This window comes from Paramisgurnus dabryanus, chromosome 11, assembly GCF_030506205.2.
Source record: "Paramisgurnus dabryanus chromosome 11, PD_genome_1.1, whole genome shotgun sequence".
Lineage (NCBI taxonomy): Eukaryota > Metazoa > Chordata > Actinopteri > Cypriniformes > Cobitidae > Paramisgurnus > Paramisgurnus dabryanus.
In genome coordinates, this window is record NC_133347.1 from 6,187,984 (window position 1) to 6,203,886 (window position 15,903).

At 35.4% G+C, this 15,903-nt stretch overlaps 2 protein-coding genes across 4 annotated transcripts in view; one reads left to right on the top strand and one right to left on the bottom strand.

Annotated features, from left to right (window-relative positions):
- pip5k1bb (phosphatidylinositol-4-phosphate 5-kinase, type I, beta b) overlaps nucleotides 1-4,850 on the bottom strand; it is a 68,628-nt gene extending 63,778 nt beyond the window's left edge. For 2 of the 3 annotated variants that reach the window (XR_010525965.1, XM_065248339.1), the window contains exon 1: nucleotides 4,693-4,850. The gene's annotated coding sequence lies outside the window, so the exon portion shown is untranslated. The remainder of the gene's footprint in view (nucleotides 1-4,692) is intronic. The other variant, XM_065248340.2, reaches the window with a different exon arrangement.
- A 1,020-nt stretch (nucleotides 4,851-5,870) lies between these two features.
- fxn (frataxin) lies at nucleotides 5,871-11,311 on the top strand. Its single transcript, XM_065247883.2, has 6 exons — nucleotides 5,871-6,062; nucleotides 6,482-6,568; nucleotides 6,699-6,754; nucleotides 7,047-7,167; nucleotides 9,859-9,956; nucleotides 10,629-11,311. Exons 1-6 carry the CDS (start codon nucleotides 5,937-5,939, stop codon nucleotides 10,765-10,767), a joined length of 627 nt encoding a protein of 208 aa, XP_065103955.1. The 5' UTR covers nucleotides 5,871-5,936; the 3' UTR covers nucleotides 10,768-11,311.
- Nucleotides 11,312-15,903: the final 4,592 nt, after the last annotated feature.

Consider the following 15,903-nt stretch of genomic DNA (forward strand, 5'->3'; position numbering starts at 1 on the left):
TCAATAACCTTTGACTAAAGGGAGTTGCAGGAAAGGCTAGAAAGATGCAGGAAAGTCCAATGCAAATAATGTCTTTCTGAAAGCAACGCTCCTCAGACCTAAAGCCTTTATAAAATACAGGTGGGCATTCTTTGTGAGTAAGTGCATTTGGTACCAACACTATTACAGCCATGAATCCTCATCAGATGTACGGTCAGTGTTTCATGCTGTAAACACAGTATAGATTATACCAATATTAATAACATAAGGGGTGGGTGGTCAAAACATTTGCTGGTGATTGACGTCAGGTTGACACCATTGGTTGAGTCAATATTTCTATGTTGGGTTGCTAAAACAAACAAAGCAATGCTTGAATAGCTTCACATAGCGCCAATATTTACACTTCTCAATTGAATTAACCTACAAATGAACTACTAGAAATGCAAGGATGTTTTAATCCATGGGATTTCAAATATGGACACATTCAATTGATGGGTTGGATTTGGGTTCATTTTAAAGGGACACTCCACTTTTTTTTTAAATATACTCATTTTCCAGCTCTCATAGAGTTAAACATTTGAGTTTTACCGTTTTGAAATCCATTCAGCCGATCTCCGGGTCTGGCGGTAACACTTTTAGCATAGCTTAGCATAATCCATTGAATCTGATTAGACCATTAGCATTTCCCGCAAAAATGACCAAAAATTTATGATGCGCAATGATTTCACGCAATGCCCTGAAAATTATCCCGACTGCAACTGTGCAACTACACAAACTTAGTGCCGGTCATATTAAAAGTTACCTAGTTGGGGACTATTTTCGGGTGCTGCGTAATATCATTGCGCCCCCATGGTCCTTGATTATTACGCCGTAATGAGAGTATAGCTCCTAGCCATATCGTCCTATAAAATCATAACTTTTGATTTCATGTCAGTCTTAGTACACAATGTACCGTAGCTACAGAAGTCAAATTTTAAATAGGAAAAATATTGAAACTTTTGGGTCATATTTGAGCGCAATGCTAATGGTCTAATCAGATTTAACTAATTATGCTAAGCTATGCTAAAAGTGGTACCGCCAAACCCAGAAATTGGCTTGGATTGGATTTCAAAATGGTAAAACTCAAATGTTTAACTCTAGGGAAGCTGGAAAATGAGTGTCCCTTCAATTTTGGCAGTTCAGCTTGTCCATATTCGACCCAATGAGCTGAAAACAACCGAATAGTTTTCACTGCACATTAACAACAAGATTAGATGGGGAAAATGGCCAAATAAATGAAACAAATAACAAAATAGACCAAAAAGCTGTCTGATTTCAACCCACAGTTGGGTAAAATATTGACAAATTCAACCGTTGGATTTAAATTAAACTGTGCTGGGTTGTTTTAACCCCTAATGCCTGTTTGTTTCAACCATGCTTGACTGAGTCAATTATGGACAAGCTAATTTAAACCCACTGATGGGTTTGTCCATGTTTTACCCAACCATGGGTTGAAAACAACTCAGCAAAGTATTTGCATGGCTGACCAGCTGCAGTTTTGTATGCATGTACCTTATCTCAATATCGAATCACATAAATAGCAACACTGCTACTGTACATCCACTAAGTACTTCACTAAAACACATAGGGCTCTATCTTACACCTGGCGCACTGCGCGACACACGTGTCTTTTGCTAGTTTCCCCTGCGCAATTATCATTTTCACGTTTAGCGCCACGTTGTTTAAATAGCAAATGCATTTGCGCCCCCTTTTGCGCCCATGGGCGTTCCGGTCTGAAAACGAGGTGTGTTCAGGTGCATTGTTGCGCATTGCTATTTTGAGGCAACTAAAATAGACTACGCCATTGACCAACAAAAACCTGGTCTAAAGTCTAAAGTCAATGGCGCAATATGTTTTTTTGTTATTTAAAGAGTGCATTAGTAATATGCGCCTAAACGGGAAGACAACGCGGGTTTGCTTAACACATACATGAATGCGCAGCAGCACAAAAACGCTTTTAAATTTGAAAGTTTAAAGGATTGAATGTAAAAGATTATTATTGAGTCTCTTGGACATAAATGAGGTCTAATTATGAGACGTTAGAAGACAAAAAGAGCTGCTTCACCTGCAGCCTGGTAAGTGAATAAATGCTTTGCTTTAAACGCATCTATTTTTAAATGTTTTTTTTAATGCTAACTCACGGATTTATTGTATATGATGACTCTGTACCTGTGCATATGGTGAGATGAGAAACATTTTTAAGTAATGCTTAAAAAACCTGACGCTGTCCAAGTGCTGAACCTTGCGGAGAGCCGTTTGTAAATTCTTTATCTCCTGTTTGTTACAAATAAAGTATTTTTAGAGCCCAAACCTTTTCTTACATACTTGTAAAAAATTTTTTGAAATATTGGTTAGCCATACATTTAAAGCAATTAAAAGCCTGCTTTTTTACTTCCATGACTAAAAGAAAACGGGTTTTAAAGGTTTTAATAAAAAAAAAAAAATGTCAATACAAGTGAAAAACAACACAATTATTTAACATTAATCTTAAACTGGGGGTCTTCTTCCCCTGCTTAGTTTTTCAGTTTACAAAGTCCGTCATCTAAATAGGGATTAGACATAGCGCCAGCGCAACTGGCTTTTAAAGGGGATGAGAGCTGTGACTCTCATTGGTTTACTGCACGTTACGCCCAAAATACTCCCATTACTCATTAAAAAAAGGACCAACCCTTTTCGACCATGCGCTCGGCGCACAAACCATTTTCCCCCGTCGTTAAATTAGCAAAAGTGGGTTCGGACACGCCCATTTAGACGTTGCGCTGTGCGCTTTAGACAATGCGCTTAGATTGTTAAAAAAGGGCCCATGATGTCTATGATATAAATTATACCATAGACTTCATGTGTTTAGTGAAGCACTTAGTGGATATATCATATAATCCATCAGCCAGAGATATATTTCACAAAGCTAAAAAAGCATGTCAAATCTCAAACCATGAGGGGCTCTTCTGCGCCTAACAACCTAGTAACTTGTGTTAGTGGTGTGTAAAAGGATACTGTATTTAAATGTCTGACTGCAATCTGAATGTAAGGAAGGACGTTCTGTATCAAGCCACAGTAAAAACAAAGAAAGGTGTGCATGGGGATGTAAACACCAGTCACGTCAAGGATACAGATAAAAAAAAGAACAGAAATGACTTTTTTAAGGGGTCACCCAAATTCAAGTTTTCCTAACCATTATGCTGTAGAGTGCAAAGTGTTAGTCATTCTAGGTGACAACAATGATCCCCCTTCCTCCGAGATCTTTCATAAGCATTCCCGGCCTTGAATGCTCTAAAAAGTAACAGTATGTTTTCATAGCACATCAAGTACTTTTATTACAAAAGAGCAAGGACAATTGGATTCTTCATGAAAAGACCCCTGTTTAGTACAAGAAAACATTGTGTACATAAACTGCTTCAAAATAATTTACTGTTTATATAAAAAGCTGGCACCGGGATGTTTTGAAGAATCAGGAAATAACACAAAAGTACTAGTGTCAGAGAAACTTCTGCAATTCACAACAACTGAAGGACACATTTGGAAACAAAAACTGCAGAAGCACCTGGAAAACAATAATAATCCACACAAGAGACCATGACTAAATGCATTTACATTAATGCATTTGGCAGACACTTTTATTTAAAGCAATTACAATCTATATGTCTATAATCTATAGTTTATCAGTATGTGTCTTCCATGGGAATCAAATCCCTAACCTGCGCTGTTAATGCAATAACCTTAGCTAGAGGAACACTAGAAGAATAATACTGGAAGAACAAATTCTTCCTCTCATTGTCCTCAGCTGTCATGTGACGTTGGCCCTCCAGGTACAAAGCTTGTTCAAACATTTTGAAAATTGCACAAGTTATGAGACGTCTCACAAAACCACACTTAATTTTAAAAGGCAAACGATAACCACAAATATACAATACAATATTATCACTCATACAATAATAAAACCAAACTACCTTCAGTGATTCAATTGACCATCTGACCAAGAAGTATTGTTCACCTTTTCTAAACCTATTGATTTGTAATGAAATAGACTCAGATCGAAATAATCTTTGTATGTTTATCAATATAGTGCAAGAATCCATATGGTTTAAGATGAAAGTCATCACGACCTTTCTAGACTGTCTATCAAAACTGGTCAGCTGCAACTTTGACAGCATTTGTGGTCATCATCTGTAAATTCTGATTCCCAGAAATGGTAAAAGCGCCTTTAATTCCCAGTATGCTGTCTAGTTAGTATGCTTTTTAGGTTTTGAGATATACAGTAGTCATATTAATGAATACTGAGCAGATTTCAAAGTAAACAGGCACTTCCCTGCTATGTTACATAATGATTGACACTCAAAAAGTGAAATATTTAAATAAGCAAAAAATCTGTGTATTATTTTTGTATTTTAATTTTATCAACATAAATTACAAGCTATTATTAAAAAAACTGAAAAAAATGTGTTTTAAATGTGTCCTAAAATTTAAAACACCCAAAGTGTTTTTTGGGTTGTTACATGTTTTTTAATAAATGTTGTCGGCTGTATGTGCATACTAAAAGTGTGCCTTTACTGAAATGTCCAAGACACCTGGATCACCTACCAGTGTATACCTGAGTCTTACATACAGGTGTACGTCCTTTTCGACCCACACTATTCGGACAGGTTATATCGCATTAAATATAATTTTAAATCTTACCTGTATATCTTAGGATGGGGGTCTGCCTTGCTTTCAGACAGAAAGAGAGATAGAGATTTGGGTACACGATGATAATCCAAAACCCGATGATGTTTGGCGTACTTGATTCAGTAGATGCACTGAATGTTCTCTCTACTTACCTAAATCGTAAATGAGGACTTAAAGTCATACAGCAGCACGAGTCTCCGCCTTCTCTACCCTGGAGAAATGCAGAAGTCACCTTCAATTTAAGCTTTCGATGCCACCTGCAGGCCTACCTGAAGTATCTGTCGTACAAAATAAAGCTTAGACGTAAAAAAAAACATACTGATGCCTGATGACGTGACTACATTTTATGCAAAACTGTATTTTGAATATTAGGTGGTTAAACGTTTTTTGTTTGACTGACATTTATTTCTATTGCCAAGTCCCACTATACATTAATGTCACCTCTGTAAATCCAAATTTGCGACACTTAATGAACAAATACAACTTTTTACGACAAAAACGCTAAATAGGTCTAAATGCAATTTCTTCTGAATATCAATTTACACTTTTCAGCGCACTGAATTTTGGGTATCCAGTGTTCGAAAGTTCGTCTGGCTTTAGTGTAAAAATAATTAAGCAAAAATATGTTTTTATGCAAACTTTTATTTTTATTAAATAATTATTACATCATGTATTAATAAACAAGACAATGATAACTTATATATCAAAATATGATGTACAACATACAACACATAACAAAAAAACTAATAAAAAATAAAATTATGTGCAAAATTTCATAAAATGTGTTATGTGTACTTCAGTGTAACACTAAAATCTGTCTTACAAACTATATGTGACATATTTCTCTACATGAGTGACATTAAAATAGTGCTAAAATAAAACATATGTTATCTTTATGTTTTATGGCATAGCTTTCATAAGTTGAATAAAATATCCTCAAAACGTTTGTACATTTCCAGGTTAAAAATACTTTTAGGCACCACTTGCAAAATATATTAATTATTGTACAGTGCATTTCAAACCATTAAAATTGAATAGTATAAATATACATGATTAAAGTGATTAACTAAATTTGATTAGTAAATTTTAAAATGTTTGTTGTAGATAAATATTATTTTGTTTTCATGTAGCAATATTTTACCTGTGTCAAAATAATTTTGTTATCGGGTCTTTTATTTTGAAAGCTCGCTCGTGAGTGAGAGCGTAGAACGCTCTTCAGTCTGTGTAGCCGGAGACTTCTATCTTTATTTGTTATTATGTCAAGGTTAACTAGTAAATATCGTTGTCTGTATCTGTTAAGCGTGAGATCCAGATGGAAATGTCACCAACAATTATCAAGAATGTCAACTCTAAGAAGCGACTTTCATTCATCGAAAGTTAACGTGGGTTTAAAAAGACGTCTGCTAACTGATTAGCTTGAATGAATAACCAATCTATGTTATAAACAACTTGGTTTAGATTTTCCTATTCAATTTAAACACATCGTTAATATAACCCCAACACGTCTGGATAGATATAACAACCAGTTGTAGTCTACTGTTTTCTCACACATAAATACAACAGTAATGTTACATAGCACCTCAGTCACAAACAAGTATCATGCTGATGATGTACATACTGATGTGGGCATGTACTTACAAGTGACAATAATATTATATGATTATTGTTAATTATGTCTGATGTATGATCTATTTTTACTTACTAAATTCCCATTTGTGCTTTAAGGAATGTTAGTTGTCACTTATGGAATAATATAAAAGTCCAGAAACATTTTGTATTGTTTTGAATGATTTGCTTTCAGTCAGCATGTGGTGGACTACTTAAGAATATTTCTACAGTAATGACAGACACAAGGACCAGTTTTTGTGGAGGAAATGCAAATACAAAGGTAATGGACTAAACAAAGTGTTTGTATGACGTTTTTAAGTCTTATAACTGTTTTAATTTATGTCTGATATTTAAGTATATAGATTTTTATTTGTTGTGTTGTGCTTTTTGTTTCTTTTTCCTTTCTAAAGATAAGAGGACTTCATTTACACACAACTCTTATGAAGGACAATTCAGCTCAATTCAGGTAAACAGTGTCCACTGAATTGTGACCTTGCATTAAAAAGATTTGCACTCGACGAAGATATATTTACATTTATGCATTTTATTATAAAGTGAATTGCAGTTTTATCAGTTTATGTTTTGCACACAGTGCTGTATTTATACCTTGAATATATTTTAATTATTAATAACTACTACTAACTACTATTGACAATTAAACTTGCCATCTTAATGGATCAAAATTAGCATTATTTTATATATATATATATTTAAATATTTAATCACTGCTATGTTTTTACACTAATTGTTTTGTATAGAGAACTAACACAGACAGAATATGAGAAGTTAGCAGATGAAACTCTGGATGCATTAGCTCAGTTTCTGGAAGACCTCGCAGATGAAGGCTTAACTGGACTGGACTGTGATGTCATACTCTCTGTAAGTACATGTAAACATATCCACACATCTCTGTTTCCCGCACAATGTTTAGATGAATCCAGGACTAGGCCTTAGTTATTTTAGGACTTTTAAGTAGTTTTTACAAACAAATCTTACAAAAAACAATACAGGTGTGCATCTTGAGACAAAACAATGTCACTGCTATATGTTAAGATATGTCAGTACAAGGTGTTTTATAATTTAGGCAGCTCAAACATGCATTTTAGTCTGGGGCTGTCTGGGAAACTGCCCCTAAATGTACAATATCTTGTTATTATGAACTGTTCAGTTTGCCTATACGTCCACTAGAGATTGCTGTTGGTCAAGTTAAAAATGCAGCCTTGCTTCTGGCTCATACAGTTATGTGAGTTTGGTCCTGAAATGACCTGTCCTGTTCAATTAACAAGTTGCAGGTGTGGGAGTGTTTCAAAAAATTATTTAAAATTGCACAGCATGGAATTATTTAGCCTTTTTTAACATTGCAATTCACTTTTTATTTTGGTGGCTTTATTCTTGTATAGGAGAATGAAGTGTTGATACGTATTAGTAGGGATGAGAGAGGGTTTTTGAGTTTGGGTACATGATCTAGGTACTCGAACCCGGGTCCCTGTAAGCCAACTCTTATATGTGGAGCATGTGCACAAACCACAGCGCTGCAGCTCGTTGCATTTCACTTAAACATAGGTCTTAAAACAGCGGTCTTAAAACTTTTATAGTGAATTTTTTACTATGTTTGTTATGTAGGAATAAATGGCTTTCTTGAGTTTTATTGTCTGTGTGCCCCGGTACTTCCATTAAAAATTGACTGCAAAAACAGTACACTTTTTGTGCAGCAGGCTTTGTTTGCAGCATCATGCACGCTGAATAAATGCACAAGTCCTGCAGGATTTATGAGACCCGAAATATTAATGATACTCACAAGATATAACAGTAAGGATCTTTTATAGATGCAGTAGTTTTCATACTAAGATGCAGGGTTCCCAAGGGTCCTTGAAAGTTTGTGAAGCTGGGGAAAAAATTCAAGGCCCTGGGAAGTTTTTGAAAATATACATATATAGATACAGGTCATTGAATGTGCTTGAATCTATTTTATGCAAGAAGTTTTCTGGAAAAAAATCCATATTGTTCCCTGTGTAGTGTAGGATAATATCATCAAAATTCTAGACTTTTTAAGCATACGTGCTAAAAACTGTTCGCTTTAAATGCTTATATCTTCTGTATGCGAATGTTGATTCATACCAAAATGCTTTTTGCATAATTGTGTTGGGTTACGTATGTATTTGTTGTTCCCTGAGAAGGGAACGAGACGCTGTGTCTCCCTTGCCATCTTCCTGCGTCCCTGTAACGCCATCTTGGGCTATATTTTAGATAGCAATATACTTCCTGGCTTCTGCGTCACCCTGTATTTGTCGTTAAGCCTCACCATTGGTTGAATTTGATATACACATTCAGACGCACTTACCCCTAGAGGCGTCCCCAAAGTGTCACCGCAGTGACGCAGCGCGAGTTCCCTCGAAAGGGAACTGTAACAATGTATCTTAAAAGCGAACTCAATGTAACCTTGCTCTCACTTGAAATGTATCCCCTCATTTAGTCCTTGAATTTGAGGGTATTGGACCTGGAAAGTCCTTGAAAGGTCCTTTAATTTGACATTAACTAAGGTGTGGAAACCATGAGGTATGAGGTATGAGCCTGTACAAATATTAAGGACCCATTTAAATATCCCACAGTTGGCCCTCTCAGTTTCTTTAGATAGTGTATCATGCTTTTGAAAGTTTGATGTACAAATATCTTTCTCAAACCCAGTGAGTAGTTATGTAAGTGTTTGGTGGATGACAGAATTTGATGGATAGTTCATGCTCTCTTTCTTTCTCTCTCTCTCTTTTTCTCTCGCTACGCTACAGTAGCTGGATAAATGACGGACCGGTGTTTTTTGTCAGCTGATTATTCTTAGTTGATATTTATATCTCTTTAGCCTCACACTCGTCCTGCTAACACCAACAACTGCAGCAGTCCTGATGTGATCTGCAGAGATTCAGTTGGCACATGCAGAAGATACCGGGTTCTCTTTTTAGGCATTAGTACATATTGTTGATGTGTTTTACTGATTTTATACAGAATAATATCAAGACATTGATAAATCTTCATTTATTTACTCATCTCTATATGATTTCCAAACATCTGAATGTCAAACTAAAAACAACAGCTTCTGCAAAAGCTTTATGTGAGGAACTGAGTGAGGTTTAGGCTGCTGTAAATCTAATTCTTCATCTCTAATATATGGGACTGGCATATTATGTTCTGTTGGGATACACATGCAAGTAGCAATGGCAATTTATCGTCAGTGACGTCAAACCTAACACAATTCGTTTTTGATTCTGAGGATTAAATTTCAGTGCTGAAAGGAATCCTAATCAGATAATAGTGGTTAATGTCCGAAGTTTTAGAACGAGTAATCTTGACAGTTTTGATTTTGGACTTAGTGGACCTTTATGGGCCACTAGGCATGAGATGATGTTCATGTTTGTCCCTCTTCTGATAGTCTGCTTTATAGTAACAGATTTCAGTTTTCTTGTAATTTAAATTTTTTATTTTCTATGTTTGTCTGTCTGTCTAACTAAAATGTTTTCTGTATACAGTAGCTTTGGAACCATATACAATATACTGTATTTTTCATGATTTTCTCTACAGAGTGGTGTACTGACGTTAAAAATGGGTTCTGGTCACGGTACTTATGTCATCAACAAACAAACACCAAATCGACAGATTTGGCTTTCCTCGCCAACAAGGTTAGACAGTTTTGTCTTTTGACTACTGTATGTTCATATTCAAAGGGGACATATCATGAAAATCTGATTTTTTCCATGTTTAAGTGCTATAATTGGGTCCCCAGCGCTTCTATCAGCCTAGAAAATGTGAAAAAGATCAACCCAGTAACTTAGTTTCGGTAAACCATTCTCTGCAAGCATGTGAAAAAATAGCTCATTGAAATTTGGCTCCTCTTGTGATGTCAGAAGGGGATAATACCGCCCCTTGATCTGCACTATCCAACCACAGCACTACCATTTATTGCAGAGATCAGCTCATTTGCATTTAAAGGACACACCCAAAAACGGCACATTTTTGCTCACACTTACAAAGTGGCAATTTTAACATGTTATAATAAATTATCTATTGAGCTAAAACTTCACATATGTACTCTGGAGACACCAAAGATTTATTTTACATCTTAAAAAAGTCTTGTGAAATGTCCCCTTTAATGCTTAAATGTTATTTTAACAAGTAATTGTAAAACATTAAAACAGACATTGGTAATGCCTTGGTAATTGCACGTGATGCTCAAATTTTTTATTATTTTGCTGAATAGTTTTTGTATTAAATAAAAACGTTGGAATGTAATGAGGGAAAACGTCTAGTGTTCAGCATTTTCACAGCCATTTTTGGATGTTTCTGTTTCTCAGTGGGCCGAAGCGCTACGATTGGACAGGGGAACGTTGGGTTTACGCTCACGATGGTGTGGCGTTACACGAACTGCTCTCTAAAGAACTCTCCATCATTTTTCAAACAAAAATAGACCTATCACATCTCATTTATTCATGATTACACCAATGTAAAGATTTCATTTTATTGTAAATTATTTCTATTCATGCAAATTGTCTGTTGGGAAGTCTAAAGTTAAACATTAAAGAGTTTACTTCAAAATACAGTTTACTATAGTAAATTCTATGTTACATGTACCTTCTATAGTTTTTCATGTGAGAATGTTTTAATTCTCACTCCCACATTCTCATTTCTTTACTTTGATCATTTTTCATTTGTATGTTGTCTGTATTGTTCATTATTTATGTTACTCTTTGGTTCGTTGTACAAGGGCTGAACAGAAGACGTTAATGTTCTTGTGTTTTTAAAGGTGCACTGTGTAGCTTTTAGTATGCAATATAATATACATAGACATACCTATATTTTCAGTGGTGTATAAAGACGTTACATAATGAACTGTTATGTTTTTATTACCTTAGATTGAGGCATTTTATCTACATACACCTTGGGACACCTTACATGGAAGTCGTCATTTGCACCGCCATGTAGGGCTGTGCAATTTACGGCAAATATCTAATTGCGATTTTTCAGCCAGAAATTTAATTTCGATTTGCGATTTAGCTTTTGTAGCAGATGCAATGTGCATCTGGCTTTCTAGATGGTTAGATATTACTGATACTGCTTATGGGTCTGGTAATTTAACTGTATTCTTATCTGGGCTTTTTTATTTTTTAATATAAAAAAATTGGAATATAATTAACACTGCTTTATTTTATGAAATGTAAATGGTCTTTAGCTTTGACTAACAGTATTTAAATAGGTGGGTATATTATAACTGCGCATGTGCGTCAGGTTTAAACGCGTCTTCCGTTTTGGGAGACGCACGCGTAAAGTCTTGTGATGCGGAGACAGGCGCTAGTATTTTACAAGCATTGAGAGTATGGAAGGCCAACTGATTCAAATACACGCATATTTTATATAAATAACGTGTTGGTTGCGCGGCAACGCTGTGTTGGTTACGTGCTAAATGTACGGTGTTTACGTTTGAAAAATCATCTCGTATTTCATGCGTAAACAACACGTATTGTACGCGCAAGCAACGCGTAGTTGACGTGTTAAAATTGGTGGTGGCTACTGTAGCTTCTCTATGTGTTTCGAAAGGGAGGGGTGAGATGTGTGCTGAGCCGTTGGTTGCAATTAGCAATCTCACCACTAGAGTCCAGTAAAATCTACAAACAGCACCTTTAATGGCATACCGCAGACCACATACCGCCACCTACTGTCTGTGTGCATTTATAACTCATCTTCTGTTTCACATCATTTTGCAACTTCTAATTGAGGACTTTACCATGTTTACCTCACTCTAGCGTCAATTAAAACGGATTGATCGCAACCTTTTGACGTAATGTATATTATGGATAGTGATGTAAACAAAATGGCATCATCATCCATACTGTTTTTTATTTCACATTCACATAGTCAATCACAGTGTTCATCTATTATGCTATACACATGTTTAAACTTGAGGGAAGTTCCTGCTTAAAAATCCTGACTTTATTTGTAGCTTGATTGCTTTATGGTTTAAACTGTAGATTTTTAAAATAGAAATTCTTCTGTATGCTTTTCGTAACCAGATCAACATTGTGAATCCAAAAATGTTTTAAAGGAAAATATAGAGATCAGGCAAACCACAAGGGGGATATAATCGTACCCATCAAACATGCACACAATATAAAGCTTGAAAACCCACTCAAAACAGCTCTCATAATGAAATCTCTGTAAATGAAACAGGTTAGATTAAACTGGATAAAATGCTTCACATTTAATGGCTCTTAAACTGGTTGAATAAAACAAATGAACACAGATTGTTTCTTAAAAGCTCTGCTTATTATCAGTACCCGGCACACCTGGCCCTGCTTAAACTGATGGGTAGATACAATAAAAGAAGAGGATTATGAGAGACTGATGGAGCAAAGGTCCTTTCTTTAAAGCCCCAAGCCAGAGCTTTTATTTAGGAATAATCTGGGATCATATTCCTCAGAGTCATACACAGAGATATGAGCACGTCTGCTAACCTCATGTCTGATTTACAGCTGATCCACCATCAGTTAAATATATTAACTCTAGTCTATCATTACTCCCCAGACACGTCTTAATGTAACATCCCATAGCAATTATCGTTCGATAATACCGATGCGGCAATAATACCGTGCATCCCTAATTGTTTCTTCTATAGTGTCCTAGCATGATCAGATCAGATCTGCGACCCAAAATTTGTTTCGCTGGCAGGAATATTGTTACTAATACTTGCAATAATGTTTGCTTGTTGTCTTTGATGAGATGAGAGCTTTGTATGAAACCAAAATGCATCTGATTCTAGTGTTACACTTTGATGTAAAGATTTGAGACCCATTACTTTGAAATAACCCTCTCGTAATAATTGCAGCAGCTGCTTTTTATTAAATCTTTGTTAAAGCTATAAAACTGCCTCTATTTGATTTTTTTAAAAGTCCCGGAAGATGATTCTTCCAACTAATTAAACCTATTTATGATACAAGCTGCTTTTTCAAATCCAGTCAGAGCTCACGGCCGATGATAAACGCTTGAAGCATCTTTTCTCTCGTCGTCCACACATGAATATGCAAATGTCTATTATAGAGCTTGACTCACAGGCCCAAAAATAGCATGAAGTTTCCATGGGAACATGGATTTATCACTGAACGCTGATGTTGATCGACTGGTTTTGCTCCAAACAGCTGAAGTAAGTCTGAAAGATTTCCCAAACGCAGATGCTTCTCAGATGTGGCTGGACATCAAACTTTTTGTCAGCACTAGACGACATCTTCACATTTAAACATTCTGGATATTTTGCACTTGCAGCTGTGCACATGGGCGAAAGCATGGGGCAGAATTTTCCTGGAAATAAACACCTACAGATTATATTAAACAACATTTGGATACATGACCCATGGGCAATTGTGTGAAACTCATCTGATGTGATTATAGCCGTTTTTCATTTTCTAACTGATTGGTGAGAAGAGGCTTTTGATCAAGGTAAGTCTTTGTTGCTATTTTACTATTTCAATAAAGCCCTGATCACTTTTAGATGGGTAACACTTAAAATTGTACTGGGTTATACTGGGAATCTGAAATTAATAACACATTTTCTGATTCTAAGGAAAGCAACCTAACTATAAAATGTTGCTCCTCACTGTCAGAAAAAAAAGGTCACTGGGACACCTTAAAAAGGACACCTTTGCACCTAAAGAGTTCATATTAGTACCTCAGAGGTACATACTGGAACCCAAGAGTGCACAAAAGTACCTCAAAGCTCCAGTGACAGCTTGTGACCGACTTTGAAAATTCCAGCCAAAATCTGCAAATTTCTTGTTATCGTTACCCAAAATATTTGGTGTTTTGTGGTTGGCAAAATGTAGAATCTTACAACTTTATAAAAAAATATGTGTAGTGCTTACCTGAGCAATTTTTACTTTATGGGGCTGTTTTCTGGACAGGGTTTGGATTAATCCAGGTCTAGGCCATATTTAAATTAGGATATTTAAGTACAAACATAACATTACTGATGTGCATATTGAGACAAAACAATGGCACTGATATATTTTAAGACATGTCAGTTCAAGCTGATTTCAATTAAGACAGCTCAATCAATTCCTTTTAATCAGGTAGTAGACTTAAGCCGCCCATAGGACAAAAAATATATTTACAAAATATACCAAAAATATATTTGCTGAAATATAGAGTGTTTCAGCAGTAACAACATAAACAAGCCGCTGTCGCGGTACGCACGTAACTTCTGGTAAACTCCGCTAATAATAAATAACAACAAATTTCTTTAAACATAGTTTATTTATATAACAAGCAAACAAAACAAAACATAGATTATATAGGAAACCAAACATTTGTTATTTTCGACGAGGCATTTGTTCAAGAGATTAGTTTAGCAACTAGTCAGACCATTAAAAAACGTAACCGGAAGTAAGGTTCGGATCCAGACATGTATCACGTGCGTCCGATGAAACCGTCTATATTGTTTACAAAAATATATTTTTCACCGATATATTTTTTTGGCCATTTATGTATATGTATTTATGTATGTTTATATTAAAAATAAATACATTTTAAAGCATTAAAAATATATCTAGCCTACTATATATACTTAATTTATGTTACGAACCTGTTAATATTAAAGTTAAATATATTTTCAACTTCAAAAATATACTTTACAGAATTAATTGTATTTAGCATATATTTAAAATATATTTTGGCAAAGAATACTTTTTTTTTTAGTTCAGTACATCATTTTTTTTTTATCAAATTAATTAAAATAAAAAAGTAACTTGTATTACTTTTTTGAAAAGGTAACTCAAATATTAAAAGGATAGTTCGGCCAAAAATGATACTAAACCCATGATTTACTCACCCCCAAGCTGTCCGAGATGCATATGTCCATCATTGTTCACACGATGACATTTTCAGTTATTTTAGAAAATGTTTTATATCTTTCAGTTAATCAAATGTGAAGTTACAGGGTCCACGACCTTCAAGTCCATCACAAAATAAATCCAAAGGCTCCAGGATGATAAACAAAGGTCTTCTGAGGGTAATCCGCGCAGTTTCGTTGTAGAAATATCCACATTTAAAACTTTATAAACGAAAATAACTCGCATCCGGTAATGCCGCCATCTTAGTCGCATCCGCATTCAAGATCAGAGCTTTACGCAGCCTACGGAGGCTACTCTGCTGCTGCTCTGTGCCCCCGCCCCTTCGAATTTGTCATACGTCACTAAGAAAAGTGCGTACACTACGCTAATACTCTCTCCTGAATACAGAGGAGTCTAAGATGGCAGCGCTACCGGAAGGTAGTTATTTACGTTAATAAAGTTTTAAATATGGATATTTCTACAACAACACAGCGCGGATTACCCTCAGAAGACCTTTGTTTATCATCCTGGAGCCGTTTCGATTTAATTTGTGAAAGATGGATGCACATTTTTTGGACTTGAAGGTCGTGGACCCCGTAACATTACATTTAATCAACTGAAAGATCTAAAACATTTTCTAAAATATCCGAAAATGTGTTTGTCTGAAAAACGATGGACATATGCATCTCGGACAGATTGGGGGTGAGTAAATCATGGGTTTAATATCATTTTAGGCCTTTAATTTGGCCATTAT